General features: G+C 43.9%; 4 protein-coding genes across 4 annotated transcripts; 2 read left to right on the top strand and 2 right to left on the bottom strand.

Moving 5' to 3' along the window:
* Window positions 1-1,644: 1,644 nt before the first annotated feature.
* AKAW2_12103S (alpha/beta hydrolase) lies at window positions 1,645-2,488 on the top strand (the record flags this gene model as incomplete). The annotated part of the gene is made up of 2 exons (XM_041684662.1): window positions 1,645-2,073; window positions 2,135-2,488. The coding sequence occupies 2 exons, from the start codon at window positions 1,645-1,647 to the stop codon at window positions 2,486-2,488; spliced, it is 783 nt and encodes a 260-aa protein (XP_041538823.1).
* Window positions 2,489-3,306: 818 nt separating this feature from the next.
* Window positions 3,307-4,445, bottom strand: AKAW2_12104A (class I SAM-dependent methyltransferase; the record flags this gene model as incomplete). Its single annotated transcript, XM_041684663.1, has 6 exons — window positions 3,307-3,469; window positions 3,529-3,633; window positions 3,693-3,813; window positions 3,866-4,116; window positions 4,165-4,275; window positions 4,327-4,445. The coding sequence occupies 6 exons, from the start codon at window positions 4,443-4,445 to the stop codon at window positions 3,307-3,309; spliced, it is 870 nt and encodes a 289-aa protein (XP_041538824.1).
* Window positions 4,446-10,464: 6,019 nt separating this feature from the next.
* AKAW2_12105S (cysteine-rich secreted protein) lies at window positions 10,465-11,572 on the top strand (the record flags this gene model as incomplete). Its single annotated transcript, XM_041684664.1, has 2 exons — window positions 10,465-10,966; window positions 11,052-11,572. 2 exons carry the CDS (start codon window positions 10,465-10,467, stop codon window positions 11,570-11,572), a joined length of 1,023 nt encoding a protein of 340 aa, XP_041538825.1.
* Window positions 11,573-13,479: 1,907 nt separating this feature from the next.
* On the bottom strand, window positions 13,480-16,139 carry AKAW2_12106A (uncharacterized protein; the record flags this gene model as incomplete). The annotated part of the gene is made up of 5 exons (XM_041684665.1): window positions 13,480-13,738; window positions 13,788-14,255; window positions 14,316-15,238; window positions 15,303-15,901; window positions 15,962-16,139. The coding sequence occupies 5 exons, from the start codon at window positions 16,137-16,139 to the stop codon at window positions 13,480-13,482; spliced, it is 2,427 nt and encodes an 808-aa protein (XP_041538826.1).
* Between the last annotated feature and the right edge of the window lie 831 nt (window positions 16,140-16,970).

Here is a 16,970-nt window from a genome sequence, read left to right on the forward strand (position 1 = left end):
ATTGGAAAGGTACTTTTTAAAACCAACAGCCGATGATAGCGAGTCGAAATATAGTAGTAAGGATCCGTGGTGGTTTGCCTCATCGAACCTCGGCTGGCACCGGTCTGTGGTTAACCCTTCACAGATTCACTACTTAGACAGGCCCAGCCACTGCTCATTGGTAAGCTTTTCCCCGGGAGACCGACTCCCCGGACATTACCACTATGTACCATTGCGCCTGCCTGGAATCTAACCATTAAGCAATGCACGTCCTGCAGAAAGACATTGCAGAGTGGGGAAGGGTGGATGCGTGGACGATCCGTGGGCTGTGTGCAGCTGCTGCTTTCTGCCTCCCTGCCTGATCCTACGTACCGTTGGGCCTTTTCTCCTTGTTCGTCTGGTTCATCCCCTAGCCAATTCTCCATCCAGGAGAAATAAGGAATATTATTGACTGGCTCTGCGTGCACGGGATAATTGCTGGCTTTGGATCGCCGATGTACGTGCGTCTACTTTGGTCCTCTCTGCAGTGGGTCTACGGGCCTTTTAGTATACGGAGTATATCCGCAATCTTGACGGCCTCATAGTACTAGTAAATATGTCAAAGAGACAGACAGGGTGGTGCGTGTAAGCGCCGCAACCTGGGGCCAAAAGTTCGGTACATTGTCTTCAATCCAAGGCGCTTTACAAGGTTTCGGCCCGCTTCAACGGCAAAGATCCCCACCATCTGGCCAGGATTCAGTATAGCATGATCAGCGAAAAGCCTTCCCGATCTGCGAGCAGAGTTCCAATGTTTTACAAGGTATTTCCGCCCCCAAAACAGCCAAGAATCATCTGCTACTAGCGTGCAGCAAACTGCAGCTCCACTCTTTTCTCCCACAACCAGTGTCTTCTATTTCGAGACGTGTCATTCTCTCCTTCCGCTGCCTGTAGATCGAACCACTATATTCCACAGTTCCGAGGTCTAAGTACTTTTCTAGTGATTGATCCCCCCAAATAGAAATAAACCAACCGAGACCCCATTTCTTATCTTGCATTTTATGACATTTTATTTATTTTTTATTTTTCTTGCGTTGGATCAATTTCCCGGCGTCAATCAGCAGACTAAATCCATTCGCCCCCACGTTCTGCCGTGGACACCGGAGTTAACCTTGTTGGCTCCACCCCTGTCAGTGTGAGGCGAGGCGAGGGGCTCTTCTGACCTACTGAGATCAGCATAGTGTATGCAACTACCACTTAGGCCCCACCAGCAGGTACAAGTGCTAACTGCTAGACTAATACACGGATTATTTCTTACATGTATTGACTATTTCGTACCTACTTTGGTACTACGTAGATATGCGCCTGTCTCAATTTGCGGGTGGGGTACAGCACCTCCTCCGTTGGACGAGCGTGCTCAGCCTAGTCTAACTACGCTTACTCTCGTAGTTGGCGGTTGCAACCTGACGTGCGGCTGATTCCAGAGGGCAGGGAGGGATTTCATACATTTGGCGAAGTTAATTACTCAACCCATGACAAATACATACCTCCGAATCTGCTACTCCACCTTCTTTACCTTACTACACCTGGCAGCAGTCCGGGCTTCCCTTTTTAATTTCTTCTCTTCCCTTCCATAATACTCAACATAACGAAGTCGCAACCTCTTCCCAACCCGGAAACCCACCCAAAATGTCGTCGGCAAACCTCCCGATCATTGTCATTGTCCCAGGTGCATTTGGCACACCTGAAGGTTTCGATAAACTGCTACCGTATCTGACCGAAGCTGGATACACCACACATCCAGGGTCATACCCCAGTTGCAACCCCTCCGATCCAACCCAAGTGTCCTCTTCCCAGGATATCGCGCACCTGCGTAACAATGTACTTCTCCCCCTTTTGAATGAGAATGGAAAAGATGTTGTCATCATCGCACACTCATACGGGGGTGTTGTTGCCGGTGGCGCAGCAAAAGAACTTGCAAAGGAAACCAGAGCAGCCCAAGGTCAATCGACTGGCGTTGTTGGCCTTATTTACGTGGTGGGCAATATCACGCTTGAGGGGGAATCCCTCTTCCAGGCGGTAGGCGGCGCTTACCCTCCTTTCATCAAAGTCGATAAGGTATGGTATAACCTGCATAAATGCTGTCATAACGATCGAGTATTGATGATTTTGTTCCTAGCCATCCCAGGGCCTTGCTGTCATCGAACCGGCAATGGATGTGCTGTACAATGACTGCGACTGTGTCCTGCAGCCGGAATTAGATACGCTAATGCAGCCACATGCACTCCGCGCTTTTGAAACTCCCCCCACCGCCCCAGCCTGGGCGGAGAGTGCGTTTGATGGTAGAAGGGCGTATGTACGTACCCTGGATGACTGTTGCAACCCTGCATTTTTGCAGGACATATGGCTGGAGAAGTCCAAGGTTGAATGGGAAGTTGTGGATTTCAAGGCCGGCCACATGCCATTTGTGAGCCAACCTCAGGCGCTGGCAGAGCAAATTACCAAGTTTATCGATGGATTTATTGCAAAATAGATAGATCAATACAGAGTACAATGTATGGTGTAGAACTCCCAATACACACCATTCGATTTGGCTTAATTTATCTATGATTAGCCACTGACATTATCGCAATGTAAGACAGACTGGTCAACCCCAAAAAGTCTATAGGCAAGAATAGCGATGGTGGTGACAGTAGTGACATTGCGGTATAAGGTCAAATGTCTCGGGACACTCAGTTACCGGAAATTCTAACAGTGCTAGCTCGCTGAAGATTTAAGCTATTGATACATGATGTCTGAATATTTATAGACCAATGATATATTTTTTGCCCATCTCTATTCAAACAGTAGTTGCCCTGTTTCCAAGGCTAAAATCTCAGACTCCAAATGTTACGAATTACATTTCTTGAATTATAATGTTATACATCACTCAATCCCGAATACCCGTCATATATATTGTTTCATATGGAAAGTAGACGTACTTGATGAGTCAGTCTCAAACATTAGATACTAGGATTTTTGGACGACGGTCCAGTTACATTATGTATTCTGAATGCAACTGTTCTAAAGGAAACTTATCTCATGATGGTACCTAGATAACCACATGCAAAGAGAATGAAAACTGGTGTGAATAAGGCGATGGTCCTGAGACATTCGGAACCCCGCTTCGTAGTATATAGGCATGAACCCCTTTAGAGCAAGCCTCCAGCCTTGAATACATGCTATTAGGCGATTAAAAAAAAGACAAGTAAGTGTGCCATAGCAGGCGAGAGAATTGGTAATGTAATATTCTAGCATCCTAGCGTACACAATTCCTATAACGGGTATAGACATTCCGCTCATCAAAACCACCTAGTGCTCTACGGTATCAACCTTCTTCGTCACCCAGACCAGCTTTGGGACCATGATGGAAGCGCCATTCAAGGTCTCCATCATAGCGTTGTGCTCCAGACTTTTCGATGCCTCCGGGGTCTTAAGTGCGTTTTCTGCAAACTCTTTCCATGTGCTCACATATCTGTATGAATGTTAGGTATTCCCATAGAAGACCTAGTTCTGTTCTCGGTCATAGCTTACACATCATTCCAGAACCGAGCATTTCCAAGTCCGTACTCATAAGTATACAGCATTGAGCCAGTATATCCGTTTTCATCCATAATTCGCATCAGGTCATATTTCCAGCTGCTCAAGAGATTAGTTCGCATCAGATCTTCCAACTATCTTTTTTTGGGTACACTTACGTGTCATGTCCTTTAAGCTGAGAGAAGAGTGCATCAAGATTAGATGCTGAAGTCCCAGGCACGGTTTTGATAGAGCACCCAATGGTGTCAACTTCATCCCACTGAAGGTAGCCGCCGGGTTCTGAACCCATGGATTGTCAGCCTTGCCATGAAAATGGAATTGAAGCGCATACTCAGCAGTTTCTTCAAGTTTGCTAGAATCGGCCTGAGGTCGTTATTCTTGACAACGACAGTAATCAGACGAACATGCACAACATCAAAGTAGCCTATGAACTCAGCCGGCACTTCTTCAAAAATGTTCCAGACATGCATGTGTATATTTGCGGGTAGCCATGGCTTCGGGCCAACTTGGTCCAGGCTAATATCGAAGCCATGGAGATCAACGGACGGTGGTTTTCCACGAGCAAAATCCTGAAGCCAAATACTGGAACAATTAGTTATGAGAACTTCGAAGCTTGGTAGATCAATTTACCCGTTGCCAGTAGCAATATCAGCGACTTTCAAGTCCGCAGCCCGAGTATCAATATCGGGATGAACCAGGAACCCAAGTAACTCTTTCCAAAGGTAATGCTGTGCGGTAAGTCTAGTTTACTATTAGGAAAACACCTACTGACAATGTCTTCTCTAGACTAACCGAGTGTTTGCGTTACAATCACGCATCAATGCATAAGGATCCTTAGCCTTCACAGTTGTCCCGTTCCAGCTTTCAACTGTTGGTAGCTGGGGTGCATTGTTATTCTTTGGGATTCTCATTATGGTAATCTGATCGGTGTATAAAAAAACAATTGTAAAGATCTGGTTGTAGTCCGAGTGATGGATTTCAGAGGAAACCAGCTGGTCCAGAAGCCAGTCTTTATAATAAGATGAGAATGCTGTGATGTATAGAAAGTACTGTTCGGTAACTTCTGGCATAATACAGATGCCTACTAGCGCGCAAACTGCACACTAACTGTATCATAAAATGACTATCATGGTTACATACAAGAAACGCCAAGTGAAGCCTGACATCCACGAAGGCAAGGCAGATTCGATATACTGTGGAGCTGTGAACGTCCAAAAATGTGCTAAAATGACTGTTCCAGGCATCAATAAATTTTAAGCATATACAAGAATGCGGACGGTACAGTGTTCCGTGCATGCTGTGGCCATTTGTAGATCTTTCCCCCCAGCACAGCGGGGCAATTATGGAGCAAACTTCTTAGCGAAGGAACGATATGATTCGGCCCCAATCCTTGTTATGGACCGTTACAAAATGGACCCCACCCCGAGGTTGGCTGCTTGACCCCCTGCTTATTATGGAGCGTTATAAATGGGCCCCATGGTCAGTTAGTTTGCCTGTTTGGCCCCCTCTTTGTCATAGGACGGCATAAATGGCCCCAACGGTTAAGTCGGCACCTCGGGCCTACCGGAAAAAACTATCCCAGGCTTCATTTTTTAGTGAGGTAATTTCTTCATTATATCCAAACAGAACCAGAGGCTTCAGGGGAAGTTGTAATAGCTGTATATGTATTGACTGAAAGTTTTCTAGCGATGATGGCTGGCTTTCCTGGTGGATCTAGCCAAGAGACTTGCACCCTCACACCCGGAATTCCCGGCAATGGCTCAAAGGAACACCGAAACCACGAGCCACTGAGCAAAGACGGTCTCTTACCATGATTGGTTGGTAAAGATTGTCATAATCATTAGTGGGCCTTAAAGAGGTCTTTTCGTCTATTCTGACTTTCGGAAAAACATTGTATGATGACGGTGAACAGAATCGCTGATACACATGTAATACATTCACCACAGGTGGGCCGATACATCCCTCTAAAGATCCTTTCGCTTGAGTATCACACAGGTATTGGCCTGGTGACACCGGCTCCTCCCGGCTGGGAGGCGAGACACATTTCATTCAATGACTTGAAGGATTGGTGAGTCGAACAGGATCTGGGTGCACCGCAGACAGTAGGATCTTAAAGCAACCAAAGTTCATCCAATATATAATTTACCTTATTCACAAGAGCACCTGTGGACGACGTGACGCGAGGGGATACACTATGTTTAAATCGGGAAACGGTAAATGTACGCTCATAAGATCAAAGGGGTAGTTGGTATTAAATAAGATGTCTGATAATAGATATGGACACCTTGAGAGTTTTATTTCAGAGAGAATATGGGTTATTTCCTACCCCTCTTCCGCTGCCGAGCTCTATTACAACATAGAACTTGCTTCGCTACTCTAGGTGAAGATTGGCCATCACTGATCGTGGTCTCCAAATGCCTGACTTTGGCCACAGTAGTGTCATGGCGTAGGTGAGCTTATTGAGTAGTGACTCCATGATTGCACACGACCATGTCAGAGCAAAGATGAGGACAGCTGATAATTATTCAGGGAAGCTATATAACCTCACAAAATGGATAGGAACAGCCAGGAAGGCTTTTTATAACTTATATGTGGCGTTTACACCATCTGCAAGTAGCCGTTGGTGGTAAACTCTCTCTCCAATTTCAAGTATATTGGGTAAGTCTATTCCTACTAGATCTCACAAAATTCTCATTACTCTTAATGACATAGCAAACGGGAGGTTAGTTTCGTTTTAATTGGAAATCTTTCCGGTACATATTTGAGAATAGCAGTACGTGATTCTTTCCCCCGGTCTGATAACTTAGGTATGAATATTAAGTAAAAGCCCCGAGGCTGCTCTGTTCAGCTGGTATAGTAATATCATAACTGAATACTTACCCGGGGTCATGATATCATCGGACTAGAGTACTAAGAACACCTCTCAGCCAGCAAGGGAGCATTTCAAATGCGAAACCCGCAAAGAAAGCATTTCGAACGCGAAACCTCCGGCTAACCGGTAGCTGCGGGTAAATTGTCATAGAACTATCTAGGGGAGTTGTACACGCAAGGCCAAAAAGACCATCATTACCCGCAGCTACCTGCGGACCCCTAGAATCCTGATTATATAGACATGTATACACGGCAGTAGGTAGTCGCTACCACTAATTCATTATAAAGACTTAAAAAAAAATATAAGAATAATTATAAAGGCCTTAATGAACGGTTATAGAAATCTAAAACAAATATCATAATAGAATATACATACATGAAGCCATTCTGCTTTGAATGAAACAAATTCAATTTAATTATTAATTCAGAACCTATAATTCAAAAAATCAAGAAAACTACCTCTGAAGTTCACAGAGTTCTTTCAGATTTTTTAATGCATTGGATCCTAAATGTATTATTTATATCTTTATACATACAATACTTTCAGGTGGTATGGTACAGGAGCTACAGGCTATGTTTTGAAGATAACTGAAAGACCTGTGAGTGGGATTTGACGGGAAATATAACAATTCCTTACTATACTATTGTGGACGGGCTTATGGTGGAACAAGCTCATCTACCTGGAGATCATATGTTGGGTCATTATATCTCCAAGAATCAATATTGCGTCATACCTGTAGAAATAAGAAAGGCTGTCTCCTCTTACGTTCAGCAGGGTGTAGTCACATACATTCTGCTAGCGCAGGCCTTTCCTTCAGGTTCTCATGCTGCGTTTTCGGAGCTTGTTTCTTTTATTCTTTCTAAATGCAATATGACGATTAGGTATGAAATATAGTACAGCAAATGATGGTAGTCACAACCCCAACAATAAAATGGTAATTCGTGATTCAAGTGTTAAACAATCACTACATATGTACTCCGTACCATACAAGACACCTTGTCAGCGTAAAGCGTCATGATTATTGTAACAGCTACTCGTTTCGGGTGTATAGGTCCCCAGGTCGCCAGGTCATATGTATTTTTGGTTCTTACCAGTATGGGACCTGGTTATTACTAGTACTAACTATCGGAAAAACTAAGCTGTTAAAATACACTGTTTCGCCAGGTGGTAAACCTGGCGAGGTCTTGTATTATACAAAATTTTAATTAATTCTTATTAGAAGATCTAATAATTACTAATTAAGATTAAAAAATCCTAACCTGGGGAGTTTTAGTTATAAATTACTGTATAAGTATCAGAATTAATTAAATTCCGTAAATATATTAATTATATCTAATTATTTCTAGTAAATATTAGTAAATCTATATATTATTAATATAACTTAATTAAATATATATATATAAAATTATTAACTTAATTTTGAATATATTAGATTATAATATAAAATTTCTAATTATATCTAATTATTTCTAGTAGATATTAGTAAATTCATATGTTATCAATATACTTTAAATAAATAAATATATATATATATATTTATATTTATTAACTTTATTTTAAATATATTAGACTAAAATATAAAATTTCTAATTATATCTAATTATTTCTAGTAAATATTAGTAAATTTATATTTTATTTATATATATATAAATTTATTAACTTTATTTTAAATATATCAGACTAAAATATAAAATTTCTAATTATATCTAATTATTTCTAGTAGATATTAGTAAACTTATATTTTATTTATATATATATAAATTTATTAACTTTATTTTAGATATATTAGACTAAAATATAGAATTTCTAATTCTATCTAATTATTTCTAGTAAATATTAGTAAACTTATATTCTACTAATATAATCTAAATAAATAAATATATATATATATATATATATATTTATTAACGATATTCTGAATATATTAGAATCAGATAATTAATTATAATATAAAAATTTTAATTATATCTAATTATTTCTAGTAAATATTAGTAAATTTATATTTTACTAATATAATTTTATATTATAATATAATATATTTATGGAATTAATAAATTCTGATACTTATACAGTAATTTATAACCAGAATTCCCCAGGTCGTAATTTCAATCAGTTTCTTAATTCTAATTAGAATTTCTAGTAAAAATTAGTAAAAATACTGTAAATACAAAAGCTCGCCAGGTTTACCACCTGGTGAGACAGTGTATTTTTACAGCTTAATTTTTCCGATAGTCAGTATTAGTAATAACTAGGTCCCATACTGGTAAAAACCAAAAATACGTACGATCTGGCGACCTGGGGACCTGACAACCCACTCGTTTCTCAACTGATATAAAGGTGGATTAGATACTAATGTATTTCCCAAAATCTTCGTAAAGCTTTCTGATGATTATCTTTATATCTGAAAAAAGATCCTTCCGTATGGTATGACACGGGTGGCTGAGTCGGATAGGAATTACGTTATCCATCGACGCCCATGGAATGCGGAGAGTAGCCTTGACATGTCAAATGAATTTTCCGGTTATTGAAGCAGGTGAACGATGAAGTGAGGGCTTGGGCGGCAACAGGCCCTCCAGTAAAGAGCATATGAATTAACAGAAACAAAGATGAAACGATTGCAGGTAACTGAAAGCCTGCCAACAGGGAGACGTAGTCACATGGTCTCGATTGCGGTTTGGGTATTAGGCATTCATTCTCTTGCTTCAGCCTAATCAATCTTCTGGCTTTTCAAATTACTATTATGGGCACTGTGCTCCATTATTCTTTTCTGAGACACGTAAGCTATCTAGATGATCGTCTGGTGGGATAGTGGAATGGGCCACTACTATTTGTGCCTCATTTTTGGGTCGCAGGTGGGTGGGATCTATGTGGGGATTGGGGATTATGGGTAGATTATATATATGCACGATGCAGGTAGTAGATAGAGGTGGATATAGTCATGAATAAATACTCCGTAGAAATACTCCATAGTACTGTAGTTCAGCCGCGGTGGGTCCATCGGAGGCGAGCCAGTTCTCCATCGGCCCTCTCAAGAAGCATAATCATATCCACGTTACCTATGGGCGCAGCTGAGCTGAGACCCCATGACCCTGCATCGCCTTAATGATCGCTCCACATTTGCAGGTTGCCCGGCAATATCTTGTCCGGGTTGCGCCAGAAAAACTTCGCGCGTATATGCGAGTAGTGCATAGTTCTTCTAGCCTACGAAACTCAGTAATAGCTGTCGTGGGTACTGGCAGCTAAGATGCTCGCGCTGTTGTGACCCTAGACGAGTGCTGCAATTGGTAGTTTGTTATATGTAGACGAGAAAAGCAATGTTTTCGCCTTGTTATGAAACTCAATAACAGGGGTGCTATTCATGCTCCTACTGTCAGAAAATGATGTGGAATGTATTCTGTACAAGGAGCAACAAAGCAATTGACATTTATTTCTACCATTTTGTGAAACATATGCTTCAATGCCACTGAATTCACACTTCGTTCTCTTCTGGATAGGGCAATGCAAGAGAATTGTCATGAAACCTGAATTAAGACCTGGGTTTACTTCTTGACATATCATTTTCTTCTTCCACCTGACAAATCTGATGCCTTGCATGAATATGTTAGCTCGGCAGCCCTGATTGGCCCGTGGCCGTGCGGTACTTTTCTGCAGCACGCAGCTTGCTGGGTTTCGTCTATCTCCGCGATCCCCACATGGAGATGACAACGCAAAAGAAAAGAATATCTCGGATTGCAGATACTCAACTTATTCCAGCCAGCCATGGAATTCGGAAAATGAAGTTCGCTTGCCCTTGTTAACAAACTCATGGATCTCAAGTGGAGCCTGATAGAGGTGGCGGCGCCGAGCCTGGCTGTTCAGAAACCGGCTTCATGCGATTGGACAAGGAATATGTTCAGATGGAATAGACTGGGGCGTCCGATGATGAAGTTTCTTGTTTCGACGGATATAAAAGGGGGGCAGAACACACCCGTCTCTTCTCAACATTCTATCATTATCAGAACAAACAACCACACTCATTTATCTATTTGGCGAACTAACGCCCAAGCCTATCTTTCAAGATGAAGTCCTATTCACTCTCCCTCGTGACTACCATCTTTCTATCTACTGCCTCCCTGGCCACCGCAAAGACATACACGACCAATGTCCCAGTCAAGGAAATCCAAGGAACTTCGTCCATCCAGGGCAACTCGATCACCTGGGTTGAGGATGGCTTTAAGACCTCTATTGACTGCGACAACCAAGGCGAAAACAAGAAGCTCAGCCTCAGCGACAGCAAGAAGTATGCTGGCTGCTGTCTCCCTGGGCAGAGACTCGTCGGGTCTCCTGAGACGGCTTTCGATTGCTGTGCTGAGGGTCATGATCTCGCCGGCTCCAAAGACACAGGATATATATGCTGCCCGGAGGGTCAGACCTACGACGGTGCTACCTGCCAAGCTGCGGAGCCGGTGTGTGAGAACGGAAAGATGCTGAAGAACGGAGAATGTGTTTGTCCCAAGGGGACTAAAGAGGACGATGATGGAACCTGTGTTCCTGTTAAGTGCTCTTCCGGTTTGGAGACCGGTAGGTGTTGTCCCTCACCCACTGCCCAATGGAGGATAATTCCTCATCAGGACTCAATGGGGAGAAAATGTGTTAACAAACCCAGGGAAATGCTACACCTTCAGAGGCGATAACGGCAACCTCCTCGGCTTCGGTGGTGGCTATTACAGCGCTGCGCCCGAAAGCATTGCTCTGAAATCCGGACGCTTCAAGCTCTGCAAAGAAGAGGAGTGCAAGACTGGAGAGGCCATCAACCCGGCTGATCAGGTGTACATCATGGACATTCACGGTAACCCGCCCAACGGGGCGCACGCGAATAGCTGGCTCAATTCCGCCAAGAATGGCGCACACGTTGGCAAGACGGCTAATTTTGCGCTGGCCGGCAAGTTCTCTGTTACGAAGTGGCCTTGTGGAAAGTACTGCTTGGGTGGGTTTGACTATGGTTTGGGTCCGGCTTGCCCGTCCAAGACGCCTGCCATGACCTTCTACCAGAATGATAAGCAGGCGTGTATTCCATTCGAGTTCACCGAGGTGCCGTGTGATGTGAAAGCGCAGGAGAACAACTGTATCTGGAAGAATAATGAGGACCAATGCTGTGGTGGCGCGGTTGATTGCAGGAGCCCCTGAGATTGACGCCTCGGCTCACTCTTTTGGTAAGAGTTCATGCAAGGTGATTGGTCAATCGAACTTGTGGCTGGTGGCAAGATAGGTATTATGTGTATTTAGTTTTAGTGAAGTACTGTTTTTTCGTTCATATGCAACTGAAATATAAGTATGTTACATGCGATGGGAACACCAAGGGTCTGAATACCCTAATTCTCATTTTAGTCGCTTGTACTCATGGCTTATTGACAGTTTTATCATTTTCAGCAGCGTAAAACAGAACTGAAAAAGACGATCAGTTACTGGGAGACAGCTTTTTTGGTTATATTGTTGCTCGTAATAACATACAGATTGTAATATATTTCAACCTTTCAACTTACCAAGGCTTGACCAGTTGGGAGAATAGTGAATTCATAAAGCTATTGTAATTAGTATTTCCGTGTGTAAAGGGCGATTGTGTCAACACGGCTATTGGCTTATGACGTAAATACATATGGCTTAGTATTATTACTATTCTATTACTATTCAGAAGGTCTACTACTCAGGGATGACGCTTTCTCCATGACTCACATATCCCTGCGTAATGCAGTGCTTGTCTAATACTCGCTCTGCTTAGCCAGGCTAAAATAGCATAAATATTCATTTACAACAGAAGTTAAGTATGTAAACAGCCTCCTACAGTCGCGTACAATAGTGCACGCGCCATTTACACTTCATAATTCTACAGACTATTCCTGATAATTTCTTTGCCAACACCACTCCGTCGCACACAAACGTCAGATAAACGCCCTTATCAGATACTTTACTTACTGACAAATATATTATATATCACTCGGAAGAGACAGACCCAGCGATCACACTACCGGCGGAAGACAACAAGGGGAGCATCACCTCAAGCCTGAGCAATTCGCTAGCCATGACAACAAAACTGGCATGACTTGAGATAAGCAGAAGTAATGGGACTAGGAGATGCACCCGTGTCTATCTAACGGGGTCACAACTGTGTTGGAATCAGACAGTATCCCTCAAGTTCAAAACAACCAGCATGCAGCCGGCATTATCACAACCAAAGAAAAACAGAGTAGAAGATTATATTTAGCTTTTTGTAGCCATACTCCATTCTAATAGGGAAATCTTCACAACAGGACAACAGTCAAACAATATCTGATAAAGCTCGGGCCGATTAAAGGCACACTCTTCGGCTTCTGGTCACCCCAATACATGGCCGGCTTTGGGGTGCCGGGGTTTCACCTTCTTTGTTGGCAGAGGATGAACAACGTGGGGGGCATGTGCTAGATTTTGAAACATATCCCGCCACAGAACCAGGCCAAGGGGAGTTGGAGGTTGCAGTGTTGGTGAGGATGGAGATACAGGTACCGGATACAGAAGGGTTTGGAAGTTTTGGTGGTAATATTCAGGTGCCAGGTGGGGAGGAGGTGCACAGGGCTGAAGGTCTGGTGGACTGAGTTGAAAATAGGGTGTATGGTTAGTCTGGTGAACAGAAACCGTGGGATTGTCGTGTGATGAATAGAGTTATGCGTCTATCAGGGCTTTGACCATTGAGAAGGGAAAGCCAGTTGTCATTGACAGTTTCCTGTCCGTATACTTATGGCAAACAGTATTATTTAGAATGTGGCCACTCAGGATCTCCGGTATATATGTCAGCGAGGATGGTTGCTGACTTCTGTTTGCGGAGGGTACTGATGATGTCTTCAATGCAAAATATATAAAGGTCTTCACTTGAGCGACACTATCGCCAGATAAGAATATTCGTTTACTTAACGCATAGCCCGACAGTTTATAAACATATTGCCATTGGAGTTAACCCTACATTGCGATTATCACCGTAAGGTAAGATACTATGAACATGGAATCCAATAAAAGATCCAGAAGACAAAAGTACTAAGTGGGTTCTTGAGATTGAGACATACTCAAATCACAACCAACCCCTTCGTGCCAGATGTCAGATATACATATTGGCACCCGCGGACATTACCACCCACCACAGTATCCGCGAGTTCGTTGTTGTTCAACTTATCCACCGCATTGGTACTGGCGTTGGCCACATATACGCGAGTCCCCATGTCGATCACACTGCACGCCACGAGGGCGTAGAAGTTATCCTCATCCACCCCCACGTACATACCTGAGGATTTGCCAAGTTCTTCAGTAGGGACTTCGGCCAAAGCACTACGTTTGTTAGCACCAAAATATGTACATTTTGGATTGGATCACTCACATGAATTTGGAACCGACCGGTATATTGGTCAATCTGGAGGAGCGGAGGTTGCTAACTCCGGCTTGCTTCATCTCGGTGGGGTTGTAGTTGAAGTATCCACCAAAAACGTCGCCGATGAGCACCAATTCGGAGGCCTCAGCCTCCACGGCAAAGGGAGCGCCGCTACTGGCATCTGGGTCACCATACGGGGCGAGGTAGATGCGATCTTCCTTGCCCGAGATCATGATGGCTGTCTCGTTAATATCCGAGACCAGCTTGTAGGAGAAACCAGTGACAGGCTCGACAGCGGTCTCGTTCACGGCGACAGGAACCAATGTCGGAGGCTGTGATGAGCTGCCGCCGTTGCCGAAGGTTTCGTTGACAGCTTGTCCAGGATCCTCGAGGGTGGTGTTGGACTGGCGGGCTTCGATGGTGATCTTCTCGCTGTCCAAAGATCTTTGTGCCACCTTGCTGGAGGATTGGGAAGTCCTGAAGATATGGAGTTAGCCTATAATCTGCTATCCCAAATACTATGCATAGTCAGCTTACCCGACACATCCCAAAGGCTTGCTCCACAGTTCGCGCAGGTCGATGGAATAGTCATAGAGACCGCCCACACTAAGGTAAAAGTAGTTCTGCACTACCAGGTTGACATCAATGCCACTGCAATCCGACGATGGGGCTTTGCCAACGACCTGGAATGAAGGCTGGTCGAAGATGCCGGCGGTACGTTTCCATTTGCCATTGAGCAAATCTATGCCGAACTCCAGGCCAAGCGGCAGGCCAAAGTCGAGAGTTACCGTCGCCTCGGCCCCGTCGAACTTGGAAATGGGCGTAAACTTGGTGTTGAACCCGCTGAGCTTATTGTTCGCCGTGCTGACTAGGTCCAAGTATGCCTCACCCGAGGAGACCTCAAAGCGGGCTCCGATGAGGACGTTTGCCTGGGCTTGGAAGTAGATATCGATGACGGCACTGAGCGATACTTCAGGCCCGATACTGATGACGCCGGGGATCTCAAGGTTGACCAGATTCTTGGACAGCAGCTGCTTCTTGTATCCCTCAATCTTCTTCTGGCCCTGCAGCTTCATAGCCAGCGCCAATTGGGAGTCCCATGACCCGCCGGCTTTGAGATAGCCTGTCTTGAGGCCATCACTGATGCTCCATCCAATGTGACCAGAGACGGACACATCACCCTTGGCGTAGCAGTTCTCGCAGCTCAGCTCACCTGGGAAGACCCCACTAGCCGCAATTACTAGGCCCTCGCCTTCGCCAAACAGACCAGACGTGGTGGGAACCTTCTGAGTACCCTTCCCATTTATATTCCAGTTCTGACTGACCGATGCTGCAAGACTCCATTCGTAACCCAGAGCATCCTGGATCAAGTTCCCAATCTTCTCGCCAAAATCGACAACCTTTTTGACGACCGGCTCAACATATTTATGATATCCTTCCACAACGGCTTCTTTCACTTGCTGGTATTCATTAGCCTCTATTCCTAGGTTCTCTGACGATAAGTGATTGAGAGGAGACGCATACCGTAACTTTCTCCTTAAACCAACCTATGACCGATCTTCGATGAAGTACTTGCCTCCTTGCAATCGTTGCAGAGCCGTTGTATTGGAGAGGCTCGGCTTCCGGCACTTCGGTGTAGTCCTCTGTGATCTCTATGCCAAAGAAGTCAGAAAGCGCTTCCGGGTCATCGGAAATGTCTTCAGTGCTGCTTGAGGCGATCATCGTATCTCCTGTGCTGCGACGAGTTACTGCTCCATTATTTGCGGTTTGGTAATGGCCGAATGCCAGGTCGAAGTCCTTAGCCGCCTCCTCCAGCGGCACCTCAGTCACACTGGCACGCGCGCATCGCTGCCCCGATTGGAAGGTAATCGAGGACACGTTCCAATAGCTTCGTGCACCACTCGAGTAGTCACCGCAGCCAGAGTGGTAGGTCGCCAGGATAAGGGGCGACTGGCTTAGCTTCCACTCTTCACTGGCCTGACGCTCGGCATCCTCAGACTCGAAGCAGATGTTCATTTCACCTGGGGAACAGGTGACACTAGAAATGTGCAAGGAATGGTCTAGAACGACTGTGGGGTGATTAAAGTTCGAGACCATATGGCCAAAGGAGGATGTGTCGTTTTCTGAATGACGATTCAGTCAGTAAAAGTATTCACCCTATCAATAAGAGATAAAAGTCCTACCAGTTTTCCCATTCTCGCGGAAGTGGAGATTTTGCGTGACTGCTGGAGACAAATGAGTTGGGTCACTAGCATTGTGGCCAGGAGGATGCGCGGGGGTGAGAGTCCGCGATGTTGTTGAAGCATCAACTGCCAATGGGACAAGGCCCAGAAGACCTAGAGCAGTGGCAAAAAACTTCATAGTGAACAAAGATATCCGAGGTCGAGCGTTACTTTGGAGGATGGAAGAGGGGGACTTCGTCCTGTTTATATATCTTTGATTACCATGCTCGTCTTCCCTAAATTGATTTCTGTAATAAGTCTATCGGCGTCGACATGGTATTCTTAGTCCAAACAAGTAAGGTCCAAAAATGGGTGTGGACGGTGACGAGCTATCGATCGGGCTGTGTTGCGCTCTGGGTCTGTCTATGTGATGTGATTGTGATACTCCCCAGAGCTATCTTGATGCACCTGCAGATGTAGAAGAAGCACTTTGGAATAGATCCTGATTCGCCAACTACTACGTGCCCCGATCTTGGTCAGATATCAAATTCAGTTGCAGATCAGTGGAGTATATATATGGCTTTAGTAGTGAATGACGCTTTCCAATAGGTTACGGTCTAATGCTTGATTCGGGACCCATGATGAGATGAGCACTTTCTTCATGGGGCATGGCAGATAGGTCGAGGACCTATACCTTCCCTATCCCACTGGGGTTGGTGCATCGCATATGTGATTCCTTTAGGGTTTCCGTAATTTATATAGAGCTGATTTCTTAGTATGGAATATAATAATATTAATTTTAAGAGTACAATACTCTCCTGTAATTTATTATTTAGATATCTTAAAATTAGATAGTATATAGATATACTAATTAATCTTTAATATTCTAAGTTATTAAAGAATTAAATAATCTTATATAGTATAATAAATATATAAAATTAATAAGTTTTATTAGGATTTTACTTAAGATTTACAGGTAATCTAGTTCTATTAGTATTATAATTATATATACTATTATATTTACAGATAT

This window comes from Aspergillus luchuensis, chromosome 1, assembly GCF_016861625.1.
Source record: "Aspergillus luchuensis IFO 4308 DNA, chromosome 1, nearly complete sequence".
In the NCBI taxonomy this organism is placed as follows: domain Eukaryota; kingdom Fungi; phylum Ascomycota; class Eurotiomycetes; order Eurotiales; family Aspergillaceae; genus Aspergillus; species Aspergillus luchuensis.